The 27,218-nt window shown below is 41.2% G+C and overlaps 1 protein-coding gene across 1 annotated transcript; it reads left to right on the forward strand.

Annotated features, from left to right (window-relative positions):
- Positions 1-6,167: 6,167 nt before the first annotated feature.
- On the forward strand, positions 6,168-24,742 carry LOC307249080 (carbohydrate sulfotransferase 11). Its single transcript, XM_080025704.1, has 3 exons — positions 6,168-6,544; positions 15,961-16,040; positions 22,832-24,742. Exons 1-3 carry the CDS (start codon positions 6,451-6,453, stop codon positions 23,675-23,677), a joined length of 1,020 nt encoding a protein of 339 aa, XP_079881830.1. The 5' UTR covers positions 6,168-6,450; the 3' UTR covers positions 23,678-24,742.
- Positions 24,743-27,218: the final 2,476 nt, after the last annotated feature.

Consider the following 27,218-nt stretch of genomic DNA (forward strand, 5'->3'; position numbering starts at 1 on the left):
GAAGGCTGGAAAAGGCGATGAAGAAATGGGCAATGGTAGAAAACTAATGGGTTTTTTGAACAATAAACCATTAAAACCTTTTCTAGTAGACCTCGGAAATACACATTTAAACCCGAGTTTTTGCATTATATGTCCCCTTTAAAGGTGCACCGTGCGGTTTTTTTGTTTACAATCGCAGAGCCTGCAGTTAGTTTACAGAACGTACATTCCCTAAATGTAATTCTTAGTATAAAAAAATGCTATCATAAATCAACCCATTATCTTTTTAGGTATCTGGAACCATTTGACTAGAATATGTTTGTAAACCAAACTGTGGGCCCTGCTCCTATAAAAAAAAACAACAACAGTGAAACAGTAACTTTTAAAGTGGCTTTCAAACGTCAAACAGTGTGCCTGGGATCCACTTTGTTCAGTGAGGACAGCTTGTTTATTCAGTTATGAGAATATACCTTAGAAAATGTCTACTTCTCTGAAGGAAAAAACTTACATAGTACTCCTTTAAACAATGCAAGTACAATTCCTTTTTTTACTCCATCACACACATTGTACACACTGTAATGCATGTGGATAAGGCCTCTTTTCTTTTGCAGTGATAAGCCTTTTGGACATGATGTTCCCCATAAAGCAGCATGTGTCCCCTCCTCATCTGGTTGTAATGAATCTTGTGGGCTGGTTTTTACGGAAGAGTTAGAAGGAGGGCTTGCTTGCATGCGTGTGTGGAGTGTCTCTCTCCAGCCGGGAGTGGAGCCTTGGACACGTGTCAGAAGGGGGAACACAGCTCTCCCTCCTGCCTGTGGCACGTCACAGACAGACCAACGCACTGAAAATAGAGGAGACACTCACACAACAACCAAGTGCTCTCAACGTATCTGTGCTGTCTAGTAAACTATTGTTAGGGACATTTACTGAAGGTCACCTTTTACGCAAAATTAACTTCTTCAACATTTTTCAAAATGAAAGGTAGAGTCAGCGATTCTGGAGCATCAGCTACCTGGCTGTGCCGTGTGTGCACTGAAAAGAAAATTCAGTGTTATTAAAGAGCATAGGCTCTGAGTCTGTAAAAAAGGGCTATTTAAAAAAAAAAGGAGGCCCACCTTAGCTACAACATGCCCGCTTACAGGCTAGACTGTGTAGCTATGCTGGATTTTTTTTCCTCCAGCGCACACACGGAACGGACAGGTAGCAGATTGTAAGGAGATATTTACTGATTTTAACAAAAAGTGATTTTGACAACAAGCTATCTCAAGAATTACTGACTGCACCTTTAATGTGTGTCCCCGCCCCCCTTCTTAGGTCATGAAGAATTAAAAAAGCGAAGTGTTATAGAGCTCTCAGATCATTTTCCAACAGGAAAACGGGCAACAATGTGCCGAACATACTTCTGTAACCTTTGGCCATGTATTGATTGATGAAGAGTGGTGTCAACGATTCTCCAGAACGCTTGTTGACAAAATAACTTTGTCAGAATCAGTGAATGTCTAATCACGATCGGCTACCTGTCCGTATACTGTGGGTGCGCTGAAAACAAATCTGGTTTTAAAACACACAGCCTAGGCTCTGTAATCTGGAATGTGGCTAGTGGGCCCCCTTTGTTTACATGTCCATTTACAGAGTCTATAGGATGTGTATTAACACTGAATTCTTTTCTCCCAGAGGAAAAAAAAGGAAAGAGTCTTTTTCTTGGTCATGAAGAATTGAACAAGTTACCAGCTGTATTTGAGCTTTCAGAGAATTTCCCAACTGCTGTAACCTTTGGCCATGTATTGATTTGTGCTTCAGCTCTTTTTGTCTGATAGGTCAGTAGCTAAAGGAGTTTGTGTTGACTCGTCAGCCACGACTAACCCGCAGTGGTTACCCATCATTCCACTCTCTCAGACAGTAAACAGTGACAGGCTTCACACCGTCTCGCCACGGGGCCCAGTGGGGTTTGCTCAGTCGCGTGGCTCCTAACCCATACTGACTTCTCCCATGGAACTGACCCACGCTGTCTAGGGGAGATGGACATGCGGAATGTTGCTAAGGTCAAAGGTCAAAAGTTTGGGCCTCCCAGCCGCACTAATAAGCAAGCTTCAAGAAGCCCCCCCCCCCCCCCCCCCAGACCTGAAGGTTCACAATGGGAGCATGTCATATCACATGTCGGATTTAAGTCAGATTTTGAAGGCCCTTCAACAGTCATGTGCTGTCTCCCGTTGAGGAACTGTTTGACATTCAATTGAAATGTTTTGCTTTTTTGCCTCACTCTCCGGCACAAGAAAAGCAGACAGAAACCATTCCTGTGACTGTGCCTGCATTTTTGATGTATGAAAACAAAATTCATGCTGGAACAAGTGCTTGTGACGGTCACGTATGTATTCGAGTCTAAAATGAGATAACATGTTAGAAATTAAGAGTGCAACTTAACATGTTGAATAATCTCGAGTCCCAACAATCACATAGGAGTGTTAAGCGATGTTGTAGAGCAGTGGTTTTCAAACTGTGGGGCGCGCCCCCACAGTTCACATATTCATCCGCGCCCCCCCTGCCATAACCCCATAACAGTGCCGGGGTTATGGCAGGGGGGGCGCGGATGAATATGTGAAAAAAAAAAAAAATTTTTTTTTTTTTTGGAGTTTGTGTTTTTATATTAAGATCACGGCATAGCTGGACAAGAGTTCTTCTGCTTCGTTCCTCTTACTGCATTTAAATGCATTCATTATATTACAGAGAAATAGGTCTTGTTAAAGAAAAAGACCGCCAAGCCCAACCCAGAGGACCCTGCACAATTCTTTTTTATTTTAAATTAATATTTTTATGGAAAATTCATGTATTTCTTCAATAGCTTCTAATTCATCAGACCCAGTGTCTCCAAATTATTTGTTCACACAAAATTCCTCATATTTAGCCTCTTAATTTTCCTCTCAAAATGCACCAGATTCATGCATTTCACTTTAAAAAGGTGAAAAAAAATCTCCCGGGGGGGCATACCCCCGGACCCCGCTAGGAGGGTCTGGTTCTCCACTGGCTACTATTTTCCTCCAGCAGGACATTGGAGGCACTAGCGAAAAAACACTGGATGTGTGAATGACATTTAACTCTTTCTCACTCCGCTGCACACTCAGTCACTACTATCCATGCTTAAAGGAAGCAGGATTAAAACACTGGATTAAGATGTTCAAATGTATTAAAAAATGTGCTTAAAAATGCACAACATTTTTTAGAATGTTTCAAAAATATGTTTAAATTTGTAAAATAATTAAAAGATCTTTCAAAACACACAGGGATTTAGAAAAAAAAATGGGGGGGGGGGCTCCGCTGAAATTTGTTCTCTGAGGGGGGGCTCACTCTCTCACACTTTGAAAACCCCTGTTGTAGAGTGTATGTTTAGACCTGCTCCCCTTGACTACCAGTGTTTGAGCTAAGCTAACCTGGATGAGTGACCTCTGCTCATTTCTATATCTAAAATACACGCACTTACAGGAACGGTTTCTGTCGCCTTTTATTGAGTTGGATTTAAAATGTTGGACTACTCCTTTAAACTCCCTGTGTTGCCCACATTGGTGTACAAAACATTTAAGTATTTGTGTACTAAACTGTATCATACTGTGTACGATTGCCAAAGTTCCAAAGTGGATCAAGAGATAAGGGTTTGCTTTAGAAACCTTCGATTAGACTCATCCCACACAGTCATCTTTATTTCTTTACGTTGGCCAGATTGAAAAGAGCAGACTTTTACTGCACAATCCTGGCCTCTTCAGGTCACCATGGCTCCATTTTTAAGCTTCCACAATAAAATGTTGGAGACACGGACAGACACAGGAAGTATCACGAAGATAACTTGGAAGAATGTTGCTATGAATTGCACAATTTAAGTGCATTAGCATCAAAGTGTAACTAGATGTATGCTTTTATTTATTGGGGAATCATGTCAAATGTATTGGGGCACATCACTGTATGACAAACACATTACCCTAATAATTCATACATTCCTGTAGTATTTCTATCAGGATAAAGCTTATGTTATCGTGCTCAGGAATGTCTTTAAAGTGGACTGACCTTTGTACCTTTAGCTGTTTTTTAAAGTAATTGGATGGCTCTGCACTACCACAGGTTACTGAGGCCAATAATGGAACAGGGGAGGATGAGAAATACAATGATTAAATAACAGAAAAAGAGAGAAAGAGAATAATAATAATCGTGGATTTAACAGTGACTTATGATGTACTGGTGAGAAGATGAGGAGGGACCCACAGTAGTTAATCAGCTTGTCAGGGGTTTGGACGTCCATGTGGAACACTACAGCTGTGTTAACGCAACACGGGACAAACTGAACTACAAAGGATATCTATTCATTTTGGTTCCAAAATAAAGGCATGAAACATCACACTGCAAATGGAGGTCAGTTTTTATAAAAAGACTACTGTACAACTCAAATGAATTAATTAATCTTTATTTTTTTTAAAGGAATAAATATTGAATAATAACAAAAAACGAATAAAATAATCAAAAAGCCAATTGCAACATGACACACACTAGACCTGTTATTAATTAAGCTGTTCTGTTGTATCTAATCATCTTTTTTCATTTTCAAATAAACTTAAATTCAAGATGAGACTCAAGTTTATCAGAATCAATTCTGAAAAACGTGCAGTTAAAATGTGAGTAGGCCTTCTTTTATTGTACATATCCACGTATAGAGATGACATAAGCAGTTTACCTTTTATTTATCTCCATCTATGAAAACTATAATTACCTAAACATGTTGGGATGAGAACAAAGAGAGAAACAGTCAGCTACTCCCAACAAACAATCCATCAGAGCAAAATGCCTATTGACCTATTGGTGGAAGCTGACGCAGCAGCTTAGGCATACCCTCTTCCAGAATACATTCTATACAACCTATTTGATGACAAAAACCACACCATACAAGTGCCAACAGGACATTCTGATAATACATATTTAAAAAGGTTAAATGTGGATTTGCTATTGTGTGCTTTATTCATAAATGTAATAGAAAGACATGTACTGTATCTCTTCAAAATCATGTTCCTGATATGAGCTTTTCATTTAAAAAAACTAGTCTGGCTTGACCACTTCAGCCAGCGTCTATTAAGCGCTGGCGTCGGCAAACAACGCTACGCCTCCATTGGCTGCTTCCCGGGGTTAGCCCCGCCGTAGATGATTGTGATTGGTTTAAAGAAATAAAAACAGGCCAGCCCAGTTTCCCCCCCGAATAGACGGCTCTAAACGGAGTGCTTCCAGACCATACTACTTGCTGTAGTTTGGTCTGGCTTTGCGAGACTAAAAAAAACAGACGGTTCATTGGGTTCCCATGAGTAACTTTGTTTATAATTCCTATGAAGTCCTCTGTGCATTAAGTAGGCCTATATAGGCTATCCTGTCATGTCAGAGTAAACAAGTAAAGCTGATTAATGAAGAGATATTCACTGAGTGAGCACAATATAAACTAACATGCTGGATATTGAAAAACACACAGGGTCCTTTTAATGTAGGACCTACTTAAACTTTGGACTTTTAGGCCATATAGAATGCACAACACATTTTCTTCTGCATAACAAGCATGCACACACACACACACACACACACACACACACACACACACACACACACACACACACACACACACACACACACACACACACACACACACACACACACACACTACTTTTCCTAGCACACACATTAAAAGCATGCAAGCCTATATAGGAATAGTCGATGGTTTAGGCCCTACACGACTATTCCTCGCACACTTGGCTACTTTTCTTTGCACACACTGTACGTACATAGTCTATAAAAAGCATGCATACACTTTCCCTCACACAGCTTTTTCTTGGAAAGTAGCCTACTAGTGTGTGAGACAAAAACGTTAGTGTGTTCATGCATTCTTGATATGGCCTAAATGGAACCTCATATTATAATGCAGCCGTCTACCAATAGTGCAATGTGTTGGTTTATCTCATATGTGTTGGGTTTTACTTTGAAAGGTCGCATCGGAACTCACTCCGGCTCGCATGTAGTTTATTGATGCGCTGCTAAAGCTTGTGCCTGGGGAGAAAGGCAGGGGTTAAGGAGTTTGGAAGACGCAGTTGGGGCATGTTACCCCCACCCCCCTCTACTCAAACAGAGCTGCTCCCCCTGCTCGGTCTCCACACTGACAGCAATGCAGCCTGCTCCACTTTCTCTGAGCCGGCTCGCACTAATGTTAACACGGTAACACACGGGGCTCTACAGCTCTCTCTCTCTCTCTCTATTCACCGCTGTTACTTCCAATCCAAGGATGTACCGGGAGATAAGGAGCAGCGGAGGTCAGCGAGCCCGATCGGTGCTCCTGTCGGTGATAAAGTAGGCTAGAGGCACCGCCGTACGAATAGAGCACATCGAGTGTTTTTTCTCTCGCATAAACCGTGGCAGGATTCGGCCGCGCTCCTTCTCAGTCCCCTCCAGAGAGTCAGGATGAGGAGCCCTAGAATCATTCGGAGTGTGTTCGCCCTGTGTCTGGGATGTTTCTTTATGCTCATCGTCTACTTTAACAGCAGCCTGAAGCCAGGTGAGCAGAACAATCTCTTATTTATCAGCATACAATGGCCTACAACTGAATTCATGTTTGTGTTGTCTTCACTTTCCACCGACCTCATCAGGGGATAACTAGCCTATCTTCAATCTTCTATTGTTTCCAAATTATTTTCCCCCTCAAGTATTAACAGTCATCAAGCTATAACCAAATTGCATTCATTCATTCAATCTAGCTTATCCTTGTAGGTTAAGAAAATAAGAGCATGTCTCCTCTCCAATAAGTCAACTGTGTCAGAGTTTATCACCACCTCTTTGCCAATACGTTTCAATCATATCAGCTTGACTTAACTTGTCAACTGTAGCCATTAAATGTTTGAAAATTCATAGAAAAATAAATCATAACCAAAGTTACATAAACCATAACATATGTTTTCTTCAGTGAAGCTATTTTATCAAGAGATTGCATTACATTTTGAACACACTTTGGACTACGAATGTGTAGGCCTATTGTAACAACAACAATTGCAGAACCTAACAAAAGTGTACCAGACGTTGTCAAAGAAACTGCATTGCCTGTGGGTTTGAGTTTACACTGTCGAGCTGTCCCACTCTGTACAAGGGTTATGTTTACTAATAAAACCTCTAATCTCACTCACTGTCAACAAACAACAAAAACCATGCACATGTCACATTAGGGCATACATGGAGAAAGTGGTTAAAGGTACAGTGTGTAATAACTGTATTTTGACGTCATAGTGGTGAAAGTTTTAGATTGCAACACTTCCTTGCTAAACCCCTCCCACTGGACTTCAAGGACAAAAATCTAGTTACTAAAGATGGCATTATCCATCACTGTCTCAAATGGTCCCACAATAGGGATGAGTTATAGATGTATAGTTATTTATTCTATCGTAGAATAAATAACTATCTTCTTCCTCTTCCAAACAGGTGCATTTACCCAGGACATCCACTATAAAAATGAGTAAGGGCGTTAAGTTTGTCCGTTCTGTGCTACTGCAGAAACATGGTGGTGCAACATGGCTGCACGTCCTGCTCCTTTATATAAAAGGTTCATTCTCAGCGGTAATACAAAGGGAAACCTCTTATTTTGTGATCATACACTACTTAAAACAGACTTTCATTTTGACCAAGTCTGTTCTGAAAAAGTCTATTCTATTTACACACTGCACCTTTAATGTCACCCACACACACACACCCAACTCACCAACCACCCAAGAGTCGGGGAACAATTTCATTAAAGCAGTGATTAGTGGAGTGTTTCCTCTGCCTGCGTGTGCGAAGGCTAGGGATAGGTTGCAGCTGGCTGGTAGCGGGGCTGGCCCTTCGCTGAGATCTGTCTCCACCTCTTCCAGGTCCCCTCTCTGCCTCATACAATGGCCTCATTCAGACATACCCCGGCTCTATCACAGGCCAAAAAAAGCTCATATAGCCCATACTGTGAGAAGCGTTAGGTTTTTCTTTAAAGAAATTTAAAGAGAGGGGTCAGTCAGTTCCGAAAGGTGTGTGATCGGGCAAAAAAAAAACTGTTCAGAGGAATCTACTGTACGGTATGAATGACCCAACTCTTGTGGGGGGACCAGAAGGATTTGATTGAAATAGTAGTGCTGTGCCACCACTGAAGTAATGATGTGTGATGCTGTATATGCTGGCTCAGTGGAGGTGTCCTGGGTTAACAGTTAACACCATGGGCTTATACTGCACTGATAAGTCTGCTGTGAGAGATAGATCCCAGAAGAAAGTCCCACCAGAATGTGTTTCATTCATTTCCACGTCCTTGTTAAATAAGCAGTATAACTTAGTTACTTTTTGGGTGTGGTGCACCAGAATTTCTTTGTTGAGAAGCTCTGATTTTGAACCAACCCACCATATTAAACTGAGGCGACATACCTGGAGGTTATTGTTGATACTGAGACCAGCAAAAGTGGCAGAAGAGGGTAAACAACCTACTGTTTGACTTCGCAAAATGTCCAGGGTTCATTTTAAAGGATGTGCACAACCACTGCATAGCCACTGCATAGGATACGTAGCGGTAGCTGTCATGGGCACACAAATGCATGGACCAAAGCAGGTATACGGGGCTGTTAGTACAGAGATAGTTAAAGGTGAAATATATGAAGTTGACCCCCCCACCCCCTTTTTTTACATCTAGGTTGGCCCTGGTATTTAGGTGTACGTCGTTATGTACATGGAATGCATCTCATGTTCCAACCATCAAAGCTGCCTGTCAGCTTTAAATCAAATTAAATTGGTTTCAGGTACGTAGCCAGACCGTCCTATTTGCGTTTAGAACATCTACACCGTCCCTGCCCCCCTCCTGCTGCATCTGGGCTAAAGGTCATATTTGTTTTAATACTATATAAAGCTTCAAGAGTGTAGCCACATAACAAAGGAAAGGAATGCACCGCACAATCACAGTAACACTATAAGGTTGTCTTGAAATAGATCTTACGCTGTGTCGCATACGCCGCTATGTCATAGACACGGATGGAAATTGGAGTTGTACAGAAACATGAGAGGCCTCATGTGTATTATCTTGATTTGAGACAATCCATTGTGATATTTATAGAGATCCATATTTCTTTGAGAGACCCGGGTCTTTTTTCTTTAGAGAATTTCAGGAATATTTGACTCTTTGACTTTCTGAAGGAATGACAGGTTGATATATGACTCCTTGCTGTGCAGGATCTTTACAACAAGGGCAGCTGTGGTTTCTCTATAAAGTTTACAGAGACATGTTGTGTGGTTCAGCATGGTCTGTGCTTTATAGTTAGGACCTTCTCCTTTACATCCCCCATGGCAGTAAGACACAGATGTCAAGGGTAACATTCACAGATAAAGATGATGTGTTGATTCTTATCAGGTATCTAGCTTTAGCTGTTAAAGTACATCATTAGACTGTTGGCTTAAGGGCTGCTGTCAATCTTTCTTGTCTGGGCTTGACTTTAGGCCATGACAGTCATAAATATTAACTGTTCGGGACTCTGGCTTAATTGTGACACCTGTGGCGCACTAAACAGATCCGCTCTGACTGCTCAGGACATAATGTCCCGAAAACATTGTTAAGACTTATTGTGAGGTTATCCAATTGAAAACAGAACAAAGCATCCACAAGGGAACAGTGTGTGACCTAATCGTGGATTGATATCCTGCAGTTGGCAGTAGAGATCAGTTGTGTTTGCTAGTTGTGCTGTCTGGCCTGGTCATCTGGGTCTCTCTTGTGACAGGTCAAAGTGACCTTGCTGATGCGGACCTGTTCTACTGCTGCCAGCTGCATGTTCAGGACACAAGCTGCACAAGCCGATGCTTCAGCAAGCACTTTGGAGCACATTTATTTTTTGTTTCATTAAGACATCTGCTTTTGGTGCCTCAGTCCTCATGCTTTGATTTTTCAGGTTGATACTCTCACTTATATTGCTCCATTAGACCTCTACATACATCTGTTGTTCTTCTACAAGCTCTTAGCCATGCAATGAGTCCAGACTGTAATATTTTGACAAGTATTGGAATTGGATAGATTGCCATGCATTTTGGCAGTCAAGGTCTCAAGAGGATGAATCCTTAAGGTGCGAACACACTGCACTCCGCGCGAATGGGCGGCGAGCGGTTTGCGCGTCCAGGAGTTGAGAATATTGAACTTATAGCCAATCAGCGTTGAGCTCCTCCCGACGGCACTCACTTCGGGACGACGGACAGAGGAAATTAAGATGGATGAAAACAGTGTACAGCTATCAGTTTTGCTTTATGAACCAAGTTAGCACCGGTAAGCTTGGGTAAAGCACCATCAGCACAGCAGACTGGTGCTCTCAGCACTGGTTAGCACCAGCGCCAGCATACCCCCAGAGTAGAGAAGGCTACTCTGGTCGGGCGGCGGACACAATATGACCCAATATGATCACGCGGCGCGGAACCTGCGATTTGCGTGGCCAACCGCCGCGCCGCGGAGTGCAGTGTGTTCTTAGCATTATGAATCTGCGATCCCCTGACTGATCTACTTGATGCATTGCAACAACATTTGGTGCATTTGCTGTATTTGCTTTATGCCATATATACTGTAGGTGCATCATGTTGACAACCTTAGTGTAAGCTGCATTTACACACTGTGGCCACAATGGCAAGGAAAGGTCAGAGTGAAAAGTCCTTAAAACTGTCAAGTAGATTGCCTAGATCCTCTGAATACCATCATCTTAGAATTTTAGCGCGGTTTCCCTCCTGCCGTTTTATGTTCGCTTAAATGGAGTTTCCCACCTTTTCTGCGGTTCGTTTGTCCAGGTGACATCTCAGCAAGCGTACTAGAGTGTGCACCAAAAGTGGACCAACAAGCCAAACGAGACCTTGTTGAAGCCGTGGTCTCGGTACACTGCTAAACAAACGTGAGTGGACTGACTTCGACTCAACTGCAGGAAGCACTGAGTGATGAGCTCTCGTACACAGCTGTGCTATGCATTATTGGATGAGGAAAGTGATTTACTTCCTGTAGGTTTCCAGCATGTAAAATTCTGACCAATTGTAGAGCAGTTCAGGAACTACATTATTGCTCCTGCCCCAGACATATCTGACCACTATGTGAAAGAGCATTGTCATGTGGCTTATGCACGCTGCATTTTGATTGGCGTCACCATCTCATCAGACCAGAGGTAACGATAGTTGTTGAAAGAGAACAAAACGTGTTGAAAAACAAACCAATGAATCATTCTTGCATCTGGTGCGAAACCAAGGAAGCAAAACTAGAAGCGGACTGTCAGGTGTGAAACCGCCCGTAGCTTGTTCAGACCGGTTACTTTCTGTATGACCAAATACAGAAATGTTATGTTATGTTATTCCCGTTAGCCTCAGCTGTACTTTGTGTTTGGTGGCAGTTATTAAATGTTAGCATGCTAACAATAGTGTGCTACTGCCATATCATTCAAACACATCAATATCACCCTCTTGGAGACTTCTGAGTCAGAACAACAGGAGGTTTTCCTGCCCTTTTAAAGTCTTCTGACAGTGTGCGACTGCAGCATAGTCTCAGTTTAGTCAACTTGGTGATCTTCAGCATGTTAACATCATCATTGTGATCATTTCTTTGTAGGCTGACATAAGCATTCTGTTCAAAGCAGCGCTTTTTCTAAGCACATCTTTACAGATAACGTGGCTACAGACTCTCTCTTGGTCTTGCTTTGGTCCATTTAATGTTCAAAGTTAGGTATTCCCCTGAAACAGGATAGGCTGTTGACAGGCTGTAGAGCAGACAATCAGCTCCCAAATGAATGATTTAAAGATTGGAGAGGATCCAGAGGAGCAGATGAGACAGCTTTGTCACGCCTGCTAATCTAAAAAGTGCACATGTCAAAACATTAGATCTCCTTCAGTGTTGTTTGTCTTAAAAATTTTAGTTTGCCTAGAATTTTTTTTATAACTTTTTCAACTTATTATAATAAGTACTACTAAGTATAATGAAGGTGTGCTGGGACACACAACTGGACATCAAAAGTATCCAACTCACATTTCTGTAAACCAACCCACATCAGTGCACATCAGACCCTCGTAGGCATACTCTCTAAACACAGATATCACATCTGCATACATTCTTTCAAGACTAAATAAACTGACACTACAGCACCCACGCCTCTGCCTTTGCACTAACACCCTTCACACTCGCATTTTTTAGCCTAAACGGATCAGGCTTTCCTTTTGTACAGTATGTCTCTCAGTATAGCTGCTCTTTGGCAGGAGAGGCCAAGGAGGGGCCCGAGTTTTCCCATAGGGACCTAAACACAGCTCCGTTTATGGCCCGGACAGGAGGAACACACATCAGCCTTTCTATACTTTGCATTTCCTCGGTTCTGTATGAGCCTAAAGGAATGCTGCAGAGTTTTGGGTCTAGACGGGGTCAAACCAACAGGACTACTCCTTGCTTTTTGAGAAGGCCTCATGTGGGGTTGGAGAATGTCCTCACTCCTCAGTTGAGGAATTTGCTGGGGAACAGCTGACACAGTGTTTGTAAGAATAGCATATGGAGTCTATAGCTTGCTGTAGGTGTCTTTGAAGAATTTTTTCACCTGTGTGGCAACAAAAATAGGCAGCAAGCCTTCCCATGTTTCTTCTTCACTCCGCACAATTTCCCATGTTTCTGCCTGGTGTGATATTTAGCTTTTTTAGAAATTCAATCGGTTAATTCCTGGATACTGTAGTTTCAACTGGCTGTGTTAAAAACCTTGAGGCAAAATGTGGACTGTGAAGTTCCCCTCGAGCGATGCCACATTAGCAGAGAAGTAATACTCATTGATCCTAGTCAGTTTGTCATCTCACCTTGTTGCTGAAACACTACCAATTTGCCAGGCATTAGTCAGTTCCTAAATGACTGCTCACTATGATGACCGTGATGATGTGTTTCATCTAAGACGGGGTAAAACCGGTATTTATTTGGGAGTGGTCATGTTGCAGTGTTTCCCCTAGGTTAACTGCTTTGGGGGGGGTGGGCCACAGTCTTTTATTATTATTTTGACAAACGCAATGCTGTACAACTACTTGTACTGCAATTACAAACCTTTATTCATTTATTTTTTTAACAATTAAAATCACCTTTTTTGCTAAGGACAGGCTGTTCTAAGCACTTTTCCAGTAGCCTACTTTCAATCACTTATTTCCACTGCCACCTCTGAAGTCAGACACCTCTGATCCATTGATTGAGATGATCCATATAAGATGTCTAGCAGCAGAGCTAACCGTTGGCATCCTGGTCTCATTAGATTACATTAGATAAATAGATGACTTCTGTTGTTATTTAGCACAAAGATCACGCAGAATTCGCGCAAAATGAAGTTTAAGCATTTCAGGAAGAAGAAAAGAAAAGGGTGATGTAACACAGCGGTAAACATGCCCCTGTCCCAACTTTTTTTTAAACATGTTGCACAAAAACAATAACGTTTATCAGTTTAAACAAACACATATGATGCGTTTGTATTGTTTTATATTGAATAGAGATCGAAAAGGATTGGGGTTGTACAAATAAAGAGTTGTTTGCAACTGCTAACCTGGATTGAAAGCAATGAACACACATCCACAGTGTAAAAAGGATGAGGTGACTTGTATTGTTTCTTGTATAAAGCAGATTTCAGTTAATCAGCCAACTCTTAAATCTCAATTGTTGGATAGAAAAAGCACTTAGTTTGATCTTTAGATTGTTTCCCTTGAACAGTGATACCTCTGTATTGAAACACAAGGTAAACTTTGTGTCCTTCATATATGAATGTATTTCTCATAGGTCATAACAACACATTCAGTACTGTATGTTATTCTGCCTTCACTGTGAGTGTACCGGCTGGTTTACTGCTCATAAGCTGCTTGGCACTCATGACTGGCTCTTGCATGAAAGCCACTAAATAGCCTCAAATCATGTGTACTTGTAAAAACAGTTGCATACAGGTGAAAAATTTTTCTGTCTAAGCAACTCTGCAAGCAGCAGAGAAGGTATAGATTGTGAAAAATAGGGTCTTTTGAAAGCAATAGAAGCTCAATGAAGTTCATTTGACTTTTACATATGAATTTACGTATGAATGATGACACTGCCGAATGGCATTCATATGAGGTCTGTGGAGTGAGCAGCTGAAACAAATGTCTTGCTCCTTGACTCAGCTCCGGCCATGCCCCCACCTTCCTGCTCTCAAATCTGCCCGCGTGCTGCTGAAAGTGTTCCGGAAGGAAGGTAACCAATCACAACGGAGTGGGGTTTGCAGGGGGGGGGGGGGGGGGGAGCGGGCGGAGATGGCCGAAGCACAGTGTTGACAGAGCATGCTGAATCGCCCAGATGAGAGGAAGCGTTTCCCGAAAATCTACATAGTTTTTTGTGATGTGATTCGTGTCAGGTTGCTCTATAGCAGTTTTTAACAAGACATTAAGACCAGAAACGTAGTATAATAGGAGATCTTTAAGCTGTGAGACCCAAGGGCTGTGTGTGGCGTATTTGAAGTGTGATTTCTCAAGGGGTTGTTGCCTCCCATCGTTCGACTGTGAAGGTTTGTGCTTCCACGAAGACACCTTAATACCAGAATAAAACACTATTATCAAAAGTGTGACTGGAGGCTACCAAGGTATGAGAAAAACATCCCTCTCTACTTCCACCTTTCTGAAAACCTGTTTTCAAAAACACAGATTTCTCTCCCACCTCCAGCTCTTATAAGCACACCACTAGATACCCCTGAATCCAACTGGCAGTGAGATGCAAACTGGTAGTTAGATTAAGGGCCCGCACTGGGGGCAAGTTGTGCCACAAGACAACTTTTTTTTTTCTGAAAGCTATTTCTTGAACAGTTTATTTCAGATCCAAGGTTATTGTTGCCAGGGATGCACCACACCCTGAAATATATGTACATATTTAAGCTGGAGTCATTCCTGTCAAGGCCTCACTTTAAAGTCACTTTGAGTAAAAAGTGGCACAACTCACCCCACTCTCCCCTATTTGACCTTTAAAATATAGTTTGGTATTTTTGTGTTTCATTTACAAATGTACTTCTCGTTGAGAGCTATAGATGGGAAGATCGATGCCAATCTCATATCTGTCTGATCCCTATGAAGCAGCAGTAAAGCTAGCAGTTTGATAGTTTAGCTAATGCATAAAGAATGGAAGATGAAACAAAAGAGTTTGTGTATAAATCAAACAAAGTCTTAACTAGCATGCTTTAGTGGTTCTTGTAAGCATCGTGTTGCCAGTCCAGTCCTTGATCTAAGGTATAATACACGTTTTGTCTCAAACTACAAAGAGAGTTATGCGATTAAAATAAATGTAATTCTAGGTTCGGTTAGTGAAGTGTGTACGGTGGCTCTGACCCTATGCAGCTGTGTAATCTGATGCTGGAGTGAAAGCTCATCACTGCAAACAATAGCTCAAGCTTTTACCCAGCATCGCTAGTCTACAACATATCTAGACTTGATCTGGGTCCCTTGGCTTCTCCTCAACCCATATAATAGACTATGCAAAAGTAACTTCATTTAAATACAATAAGTTGTATATTCTTGACTGCCAAAGCCTTTTTTTATCTGCCATTATATGACCACTGGAGCAGATACAACTGTGGCAATAACAAACCACAGTATTGTTCCTGTGCAACATTGTTACTGCAGTGTGCTCTTTAAGTTTCTACTGTTTTACATCTGCTCCTTTACTAGAGTTACACCACATAATATATATTGTTTTAATCCCAAAACGTTTTACAAGATTCAGTGTGATGGTAAAATGAAACTGGTTTATGCCTGTTGTTCAATCACAAATGATTAGTATTTCTTAACTTTACATTGTTTGTCTTTTACCTCTTCATTCTTCTGACACATCTTTGCACTGGAAGTTATTTCAGTGGGATTTCATGACAGGTGTGTGTGTGTGTGTGTGTGTGTGTGTGTGTGTGTGTGTGTGTGTGTGTGTGTGTGTGTGTGTGTGTTGTGTTTCCTCAGCCTCGGAGTCGCTCGGTGAAAGAGGCAGTGGGCAGAAGTCGAGAAGGAGTCCTCTACAGACGCTTTACGATGGTGACCAGGTCTGTCCCCTCTAACCACATCGCCAACAGTCTGTAGTAGCACATCTTATTGAGGCTTAGCCTGAACTCTTCTTGCACAGGAAATATTTATTTGGAACCTGTTTATATTCAGGTCTACTTGTGCATTTTGGGAGGCATTTATTCACTTATTTAAAGGTTCTGTAGGCAAAATGGTACTTTTAGCTAACTTCCTGTCAATGACTGCAGTTAACAAGCAGCGAGTTATCTAGCATCATCTCAGATCAGTGTGATAAAACATGATAAAAACCATAAAAACCTTCATTGGGAAGGATTTTTACCTGCTCTGCCATTGTAGGCGCATAAACATTCACCCATCTGACGCTCTCTGCGCGTGCACCGGCAGTGAGACGTGCCGGTTTGTAGCGTCCTCTCTTCTGATTGGATATCAGGTTGTGGGATACCAGAAAAGTTTATTTGCCGATTACATGCAGAGCGGGTGACTGAGAGACCTGTGTTATGAAGCGTGCACACTATATAAGTGAGCACCGTATGAATATAGAGCGATTTAACACTTATATTAACGTAAATATATCGCTCACTTCACCTTTAAACTAAGACTCTCAACTAAATCGGAGCTCGTATTTCCTAAATTCAGACAATGTCTTTAAGCCTGGGACAGAGTTTCCCTACGTACAAGAGCCGCTCTGCACAGTAATGAATGAGGCCTCTGGGCATGTTCTCCTTGTGCCCCTGTGGGTTCTTCTGTGTCCTGCAGTACAAATGCAGCAGACGTTGGATGGAGACACACATTGTGGACCAAACAAATACTAAATAGTACAGTTATTAAATGCTGCTGGTAAACCAGTGATGACATCATTGTCTGTAAACAGTTGTCATAGCGACTGTCTTTTTTTGTGTGGGTAGTTGAGTTCAGACCAATAAAAAGTGTTCACAGTGATCCTGAGTGGCTGGGATTGCTCTTCTGGAAAAACGAATCGCCAATGTGCTTTTCAAATGAAAAGTTTCAATATTCCATTACCATCCGTTTTATTGAAGTGAACCGCTTAAAGGCAGAGTGTGTAAAGGGAATTGACATTTTTCAGAACAGCCCTCGTAGAAATGGAATAGAATATCATAAGTATGTTTTAATTATTGTATAATCGCTGGAAAATAATCGTTCTTTTATTACCTTAGAATGAACCTTTTATATCCTAAAGGAGCAGGGCGGGCCGCCATTTTGCACCGGCATGTTTCTACTGTAGCACAGAACAGACAAACTTAGTGGCCTTATGCGTTTTTTTTTTTTTTACTTAATGGTTGTCCGACGGAATTGCAACTGTTTGAAGAACCAGATTAAGTTCTTTTGAATAAATAACTAAATACATCTTCACCTCATCACTTGATATTTTGTAAAGACTTAAGGCAGTAAATATCTTCTTGTCCTTGAAGGCCACCATAGCTTCTGTAAATTCTCCGAGACGAAGCAAGGGAGCATTACGATCTTGATTTTTGACCACTGGATGACGCCAACATACTTAATTATACTTCACCTTTAATGAAGATAAATATTTCTTTCAGCATCATCATCATTATTATCTACTTTGTGTTTAGTCGTTTTTGGAATATGTTATCATGCCAACACACTTAACTAAGGTGGTAAACATCCTTAGTAAACATATGATTTTGAGCATGCTAACGCTCCTGTGCCTAGCCTTACAAAAGCCTCTAGTTGGCCTGGATGTTGGCTGTTAGTCTTGCTTTTTTATTCAGCCACTGGTCTTTCAAATATATGTCCAAGGCACTGTGTGTGAAATATGCTAAGCCTCCATAAACCTCAGTCTCCTACGCAAAGGTATGAAGAATGTTCGACTTTCAGCCATCAGCATTTTTAATACATCTGTTTTGCACCAGCCCTCACGAATATATCTCGGTTCATCCTCATCCTTTCGTGCTTTAGGCTGATACACACATCTCCCCTGTTCTTTGATGGCTTGATCCTTGACATTTATAGCTTCTTTGATACTTTGATGCAATAAAAAAAGATAAGCCATCTCTATGTAATTCCACTATTGACGTTTATTGAGAAGGATTCATGGCTTTGTGTGGACAATGTCGGAGTGCTCAGTAACTTGCATTTGATGAAATAAATGATGATTTAGGAGTTGTTTGACTTCAGATTGTTATCCATAGATTACATGAGCATGTTGCCAGTCTACTGTAGACCAATAATTAATTAATTGATTAATTAATAGGGGATCTCAGTGTTTGTTTGTTTGTTTGTTTGTTTGTGTAGCCATGCTAGTGACATGGGCTAGGGATGGCAATGGTAATGTCAATCAGTTGTTCTGCCCACCACCTCGGTCCAGACTGGAATAACTCAGAAGCTATTGGATGGATTGCCATGACAGTTTGTACTGGAATGCATGGTCCCCCCTGAGAAGTCATGATTCATTCTGAAGTCAGCTTTTTCTTTGATAACCAACACGGCTCAGTTTAAAATTTAGTTTCAAAACAAAACTCCTCATATTTTCTCTGACATGATTTTGACATCGGATCCCCCTGACCTCTCGTCTAGTGCCATTATGAGGTTGACATCAATATTTTTTTGTTAAATGTGTCAACAACTATTGCATGGAATGTCGTAAAATTTTGGTTGAGACTTTTCCCCCGGGAGGAATTGGAATAATGTAATCCCACCAATCTCAACTGCCATTGTGTTTAATGCTAATTGGCAACATGGCAGAAGCCACACATGGTACCATTATGGTACCACTGCAACTCTTTGACACGTTGTATCTTTTTAATCCCAATAACATATCTTATTCAACCAGTTTAATGGTTTCATTAATCATGCAGCCAATCTTAGATACGTTTGTAGCTTGTGATAAAACAGTTTTTATAAAAAAGTGAGTGAGATTAGTGGTACCTTGTATATGATCAAAAGTGATGGAAAGCTTTTCTCTATGAAACAAGAACTGTTTATTAAAACGGCATAGGAGGAATTGGGGCGATTTTGACTGGGGTCAAATTGACCCCGATACATTTGTATTTTTAAAAAGCACAAATTAAAAGGGAATCAGAAAACAATTATATGAGGTCATTGCGGACAAATTAGAAAGATGCTATCATGTCAATATGGAAAAAAACCTCTGAGGAATGTTTCCAACACCTTGTTGAAAGTATGCCACAAAGAATGAAGGCAGTTCTGAAGGCCAAAGGAGGTCCAACCTGGTACAAGCAAGTTGTACCTAATAAAGTGGCAAGTGAGTGTGTGTATGTACATCTATAAATCGTTAGCCTCATAGCATAATTGCCTAAATCATATTTACTCTATTCTACTTTTACTCTACATCTACTCCAACTACATCTACTCTACATCTACTTTACCCTAACCCTTAAAATATGACTTTTATGGCAATTGTGCTATTAGGCTAACGAAAAGTAGATGTAGAGTAGATGTAGAATAGAGTAGATGTAGAGTAAAAGTAGAGTAGAGTAAATATGATTTAGGCAATTATGCTATGAGGCTAACAAAATAATAATCATGAGTTTCTACTGCCTTAATCCACAAGTTTTCATCCATGTGAATGTTAGACCTGCACTTGGAGAGTGGCAGTCATTCTGTAACAGCTGCTCTCAGTCTATTCTCCCTGTGAGGAGAGGGCGTCATGCCAGAAAGCAACGAGCCTCCAGCTGAATTTTCTTTCTTACAGCCTCTCTTGGTTTCCCCAGCAGAGGAAGCTGCACAGCTGTCAGGATGGAAACAGACACATTTGAGATGATTTAAAGGTGGGGTCAGCGATTCTGGAGAATGCTTGTTGTCAAAATCACTTTTTAGTCCAAATCAGTCAATATCTATATATAGATATTAATAGATATAGAATATTATATATAGATATTAATATAACATGCCTATTTAAAAAGGGATTTTGACAAAAAGCATTCTCCAGAATCACTGACTACCATGCAGTTTACATCAAAACATGCCCCTGTCCCAACTTTTTTGAAACGTGTTGCAATTTTAAAATTGTATATTTGTTTATATTTACAAAAACAATGCATTTGATCAGTTTAAACAAATACATATGATGTGTTAGTACTGTTATTTATTGAATACATGTCGAAAATGATTAGGAAATGATCACATTCTGTTTTATTCACATTTTACATAATGTCGCAACTTTTTTAGGAATTGGGGTTGTAATATCAATATATATTGACCAGTTTGTTGTATTTAATTTGACTGATATATTGCATAATCAAGAATTCTGAATAGGGATAGCCCTTGACTCTCTCATATTTGCAGCACCTGACCATACACAGTCAGACGTTAAGATAAATCCCATTCAGGTTAAAGTCTCACACACCAGTGGCTAAACGTACAACACTGACCATCTTATCAGAGTTTAACCTTATTGGTTATGCTTATCTGTATAGACAGGAAACACCATTAGCATAACAGTCATGCCTCAGGCCCCCTGATGACATCATATTCAATATTTTCTTTTGGCCTGCATTCTTGCTTTCAAAAGGATCTTGCATATAGCCTTTGGTTTGATAAAAAAGCCAGAAGTTATGTGTTTCGTTACCTATAAATCTTGGCCTTATACAGTATAAGTGCTGCTTTTCGTAAAACATTGAACATATGTGTGTATCCAAAACACTTAAGAAGACTTTGATATTCTCATTGAATTGCATGTTTGTCTTTTGTGGTGTATCCTGGTAGCCATTTTAACATCCTCCAGAAACTGTACAACATCCTGCACATGGATCGCATGAAGGGATTAATTAATGTCTGAGATGGAACGACGGCTTTGTGTACGGTACGCACACTTCTGCTGAGAGAAGGGTCAGTGTTGGCCTGGCTGGGCAGTCTCTGGCCACACTGGTGTATCCTTGATGTTCCAGTGTCTGCCCGGTAAACACAGGGAGCCACACATTGAGCCACACATAGGGTCAGGCACCAAGTTAAACTGAGTGACTCAAGGCTCTGACCACTGCAGCGCTGAGGGCCAGGCTGAGTAAATGAAAGAAGTAAAGAAGACTTTGTTTGTGCCACGAAGAGGCCTAGATGAACTGGGTGACCCTTGATTTTTATTACGGCAGTGTGCGGATGGCATACTTAAATGCAACACATTTTACTCATCAAAACTGGTTAACAGGTTAACCTTACATGAAGTAGTACTGCATATGTTAAAAAAGGGAGTATTGAGTCAGCGTTGTTTTTGGCTGACGTTTGAAAATGACGAAAGAAAAGAAATCTGTGTGGAGATAGAAGTAAAGCTTAGTTGCCACACCTCACCCTTCAACTCTGCTTCCCACTACTATAGGAATCAGGTATGCTGTCAGTAATCTCTTCTAAGTCACTTCTTACAACATACTTTTATCGGAGAGCCTCGTCATCTTTTATTTGAGTTCAAACGCTAAATCTGTTGAAATGTTGAAGGATTGTCCTTGTCGGACTACAAATCCCATTCCATTCTGAGATTGGATCAGTTGTGATAGTATTATACATTCTCCAAGTTAATTTGATCAGATCTTGCGAGATCGCGTCAATGATATACTGTTTTCAACAAGCCAACGGTTTAGACAGATTATCTAAACTCTTTTTGAGCTAAAAACATAAAACAAAGTGTTGTTTAATCCAGTAGATGTAGTGTTTACAGCGTGCAGTAATTGCCACTAGGGCTGCAAATCATTACTTTCAGACTATATAATAAGATGATTGTTTTAATATATTAATTCATCATTTGTTCTTTTTCCACATCAAAACATAGTGAAAAATGGCCATCCAATTCTACTGGTACTGAGGTTGATGTCTAGAGAGGTCTTTGTTTGCCAGATTTACATCCAAAATCGAAAACAAAATGTACAATAATCCAGGATACTGGATTTAGCAGATGTTCAAAATAGTTGTAATTCAAGTGTGGTAGGTGAAAGATGAGGCGTTTGAGCAATAATTGATCATTTTTTATTGTGTTGTCTTACGAATAAATTTGGCTAACCTAGGGGTTTGTTTAAAGGCCAGGACACACCAGTCCGACTACCCGAAAATGGAGACTGCCGATTCAGGGACCTCCAGTCTTCCCGTCGCGGCCGAAAAAGTGTAAAGAACACACCAAACCGACTGCTGACTTTCCGTACACTCTGCGCTTGCGCGGGACGTAATGTCTCCATAACAGCAGGCGGCGCTAATCTGTATTGTGGCTCGAAAAAATACGGAAGCCGGAAATGATGGGACGGCTCTCTAGACCATAAACATAGATAGAAATACGTATTATATTTATGGACCATAAAGAGCACCATTTTTAGCAGAGAGTGTTGAGCATGGTGTCGAGCAGTCAACAAGGGTTGATGCATGTGAGTACTCGCTGAACGAAACAAACAAACACATTAAAACGATGGCTAACTGTTGTTAGCTGTTTGTGCTACCCGCCTCACTTCCGGGCTTCACTGATTCGCTAGCCCTCCACAAATCAAATTGCTCCAACTGAAAGACTGCCCGCCGCCGATTGAACATTTTCAATCGGCTCAAAAGAAGCCCTACGACGACCGATTTCATGGCACACACCAAACAGATTCATGTCCCCGCCCCCTCCCGACTCTACGACGGCGATTATCGGGCCGGTGTGTCCTGGCCTTAAGACTATCTGAGCGATTTTTGATCAACTCTCTTTCTGGCCACATTCCCAGATCTTTGGAGAGTCCAATAATATCATGACCTTGCTTCTGCACAAACTGGCTTCATGCTTTTACAGTAGACTAATGACAGCTTCAGATTCCATTACTAATCCTTCTTAGTTTTAATCCTCCATTCCTTTTCCCTGCAGGTTGAGTCTGCGGTGCAGGCGCTCCACCAGGGCCGTCGGGAGGTGATGGAAGAAGCCTGTCGCTCCTACACCCGCAAACGCAGAGTCCTGATCCCCGAGGACCTCAAGCACGTCATGGTGGACGACACACACGGCCTGCTGTACTGCTACGTGCCAAAAGTGGCCTGCACCAACTGGAAGAGGGTGCTCATGGTTCTCACGGGCGTCTCAGGCTCCCTCCGAGACCCGCTGGCCATCCCCGCCAACGAGGCCCATGTCCCGGGGAACCTGCGCACCCTGTCGGAGTACTCCACTGCCCAGATCAACCAGCGCCTCCGCTCCTACCTGAAGTTCGTCTTTGTGCGCGAGCCCTTCGAGAGGCTGGTGTCCGCCTACCGCAACAAGTTCACCCGCAGCTACAACACAGCTTTTCATAAACGATACGGCACAAAAATAGTGCAGCGGCACCGGTCTAACCCTTCCCCCGAGGCTCTGGAGAGAGGGAACGACGTGTCCTTTGAGGAGTTTGTGTATTACCTGGTGGACCCGGCCACCCAGCGAGAGGAGCCCTTCAACGAGCACTGGGAGCGGGTGCACTCTCTGTGCCACCCCTGCCTCATCCACTACGACGTGGTGGGCAAGTACGAGACGCTGGAGCAGGACTCCCGCTACGTGCTGCAGCTGGCCGGGGTGGAGGAGCAGGTCAGCTTCCCCGCCTCGTCCAAGAGCACCAGGACTACAGGAGACATGGCGGCGCAGTTCTTCCAGAACATCAACCCCTTCTACCAGAAGAAGCTGTACAACCTCTACCGCATGGATTTCCTGCTATTCAACTACTCCATACCAGCTTACCTCAAGTTTAGCTGAGGCTGGCATGTCACTCATTCAGCACGGACTGGACTTTAACTCGTGGAGTATGGACTCTAGTAAGGGGCGCACTCACACTAGGCATTCATACTGTGCCCAAGCACAATTGATGGCTAAAGTCTAGTTTGTTTGACTGTGTTAGGGCTTCCTTGGCCCTGGCACAGCTTGGCACGGAACGGATGCAAATGTACGAGCACGCACATAGCGGACGGCAATTCATATGAGACTGTGTCCCGCGACCCAATATGTCCATGCACAGAACAGACTTTGAAAAATGTTTTGCCAAGTGTTCGCATTGGTCTGATGTGGAAGTGGATTGTTTGCTGCAAATTTGGCTGGATCTAAATATTCAAAAACAATTGGATACAAACACACTCCTGAACACAAACCCAGGCATATTAAAAGACATGTGACGTATTGTCAAGAAGCAATCGTGTCCAGGCCAGCGGGGGAAAAGAGAAGGGGGGGAAATCACGTTTAAGCAAGCCAAGGATCAACCGGGTCAAGTTTGAGTGCGCCGTTGAAGTAAACTCTGTTTTGGAGATGTTTCTCTCTTTGTAGGCCTCACTATGGACCACTGCAAATGTCCTTGAAGATTTGTCCTGATTTGAGCTCTAAAGTAACTTATTTGAACAGACAAATCAGGCAGAATAACGTCTGTGCACAAAAGAGGTCACCAGTATGAGAGGACATTTGATCACAAGTTGTTGCCTGTACATTTTGCTGTCAACAGTGATACAGTGGATGTCGGCCACTGCCTTTTGAATGTATGCAATTCAACCTTCAATACTCAACTTCTGGTTTCATTTCAGTCATCTGCTGTTTCAAATGAGTAATTTCCACAACAAATGAAATCAGCATCGGCATCATTAAAGTATAGAATCTTATTTAGACGTCAATGTCCCCAAACATGTATGTGCCTTTGATCCCGTGCCTTTTTTTTTTACCCCTTCAGACGATGACAACTTTTGTAACTGTGACAGTATTTTTTTGTTTGTGGAAGAGATTTTTTGTATAACTATAATTTTGTCTTAATTTATTGTGTTATTTTTTACTTCACAAGGTCAGACAAACCACAATAGACACAGATGCCTTCACAATTTTCAAATAAATGCATTTCAGGAAGAATTTGTTTATTGGTCTGAATATTAAGAGTTGAACTTCTGATACTTGACGAACTGCTATAGAGATGTCATTTAGAATACGGCTATCACAACAAAGCATGGCTGGCAACTTTTTTACAAATGTGAGAGCACTCCAAAAAAATAAGGAATATTACCAACTTTTGACGCTATTTTCAGTTAAAGACAAGCATCTATTCTAAAAGTGCATATCAAATAAGTGAAAAGGCCCAATAGAGGGATCCATAATAAATCATTTGTTAACAAAAATAGCACAGAGGAATATCCGTATTGTCAACACTTGGAACACATACTAACATTAAGACAGTTAATACAACAGGCTATAGTCATTGGTACTGTGCTGCACAGGAAATATAAAGTCTAGTACAAATTTAAACTCAGAATTCTTTGTGACACATAAGAGAACTTGAGGCGTGTCATGGTCTAAAAGGCACAAATCTACAGAAAATGAGCACAATAAAATCGAACATTCATCCAGACAGTGCAGCATCTGATTGAGTTATTTATACATTTACACACACTTAGATATTGTTATAATAATTATTATTGCCATAATACAATCATCTGCCTTAAGTTCTAACATTTAAGAGCCGATAATAGGTGTACAGATGTGTCAACAGTTAATACAATGGTTTTACAGGATTGCCACTTGTGTCCATTTGAGGTGGATTGTATTCTTATTTTTCACAAAAGGGCTGAGTGGGTTGATGTTGGTATTCAGACAAGTGAGTTTTTTAAGGAACAGTGTGCTACTGCCCACAGTCAGCTGGTAGATATGGGTTCAAAGTGAACATTGTAATCACACTATGTTTTATTCCTGCCTCAATCCTGACAACAGAGAAATTTCCAGCATGGGAAACAATTTTTTTCCAAGCACATAACAGGGTAACAAATACATAAATAAAAATGTATCCAAGTTGTTCAAAAACTAAAATATTGTTATATTGTTCTTTATGAGTGTAAATGTTTGCTTAACTGTCTATGCAAGCACACAGTAACAGTTTTACCCATGTCGTCTGTAATCCTCCTCCATACAAAAAGGACCTAAATTAGCCAGTTGGTCTATTGGATTACCCCACCTACCTACCCAGCCACGACTTTACAATCACTAATTTAGTTTCTTTAAAAAACTGTCACTAAATTAAAACAATCTAAGAGGTGCTTTTGTTGGACATTCTCCCTTTATTATCTCGTTATACAACTCCATGACCACATGAACTACCGTAACACCCTTACATTATAAATTGAGAAGAATGAAAGTTTACCTCAATTACTGTCTCAATTACTAGAATTGAAACGGCAATAAAACAAACCCTCTTCAAAGAAAGATCCATTTTTATTGTGTTGATTTACAGAACTGAAATGTGCTACTGTAGATTTTTTTTCTACAATCAAACTGTCAGTGGTAATCCACAGAAGAGAGAAGGAAGGTAGTATGTTCTTATTCAACCACAGGCTATGATGGGAGAGGACAAGGAGAGCTGCATTTACTCACACCTTTGCAGGTAGAGAATGTGCAGAGTTTTGTGAATGAATGGATAATGGTTTAGTGGGTGAGCATTTTCCTCCCAATGAAATAAATGTGAAGACCTAGAATTGGTCTGTTTCTTTACCTTAATGCTGACTGAAAATATTGTGTAATTGAACTTATTTGACTGAAAGACGTGCTTGAACTAAGGACCTCTGAGGTCTTTGGCTCTAACAAAAGGCTGTTCTACTGTTTTGAACGGATGATCTTACCAGCCTATTGGTGGAAGTCAAAGACATGTTTCCAGCTTGCTCTGCTGATCACAACTGACGGTTGTCTGTTAGTCTGCTTGGAAGCTGGGTGAGTGAATCCTTCCTCTGATCACCTGATAGGATGCAGTTTGGACCAGTGGCTGCACAAACTCTCCCTTTATCAACTCCTCTGACCAGACCTATGCTAGTCTCGTTAGCGGTAATCAGTGATGATGTTCTAAAATGTTTACTTCCCACTCTACTTTACCATTGATTCATTCGTTCTAGTTTTTCTTAGCTGCTGTGTCAGAATCCTTAAATGAAAATGACTATTTTCGAAGCACTGAGTAAAATAGTGTCTGCAGTTTATGTGTATCGCAAAGCGTAGTTTTGCCATTTAGTTGTATGCATGATGTGTAAGTTAAAAAGATCAAGCTTGATTTTGAATTGATTCAGTGCAAATGCATTTATTGATTGCAAAATACCGTTGCTCATATTTAACTAATTTTTCCTCTGCTTAATCAATTTTCAAAAAATAGAATGTAGTATGTGCTTGCAAAAAAATATTTGAAGTGTTGAGGCACAAAACCTAACGCCATGTTTTCTTTTATCATTTGCAGCTGCTTCGGCCACTTGCATCATAGAAAAGAGTGTGTAGTGTGCAGGACCACGAGTCTGTG

This window comes from Ammodytes marinus (assembly GCF_949987685.1).
Source record: "Ammodytes marinus genome assembly, chromosome: 4".
Classification (NCBI taxonomy): domain Eukaryota; kingdom Metazoa; phylum Chordata; class Actinopteri; order Uranoscopiformes; family Ammodytidae; genus Ammodytes; species Ammodytes marinus.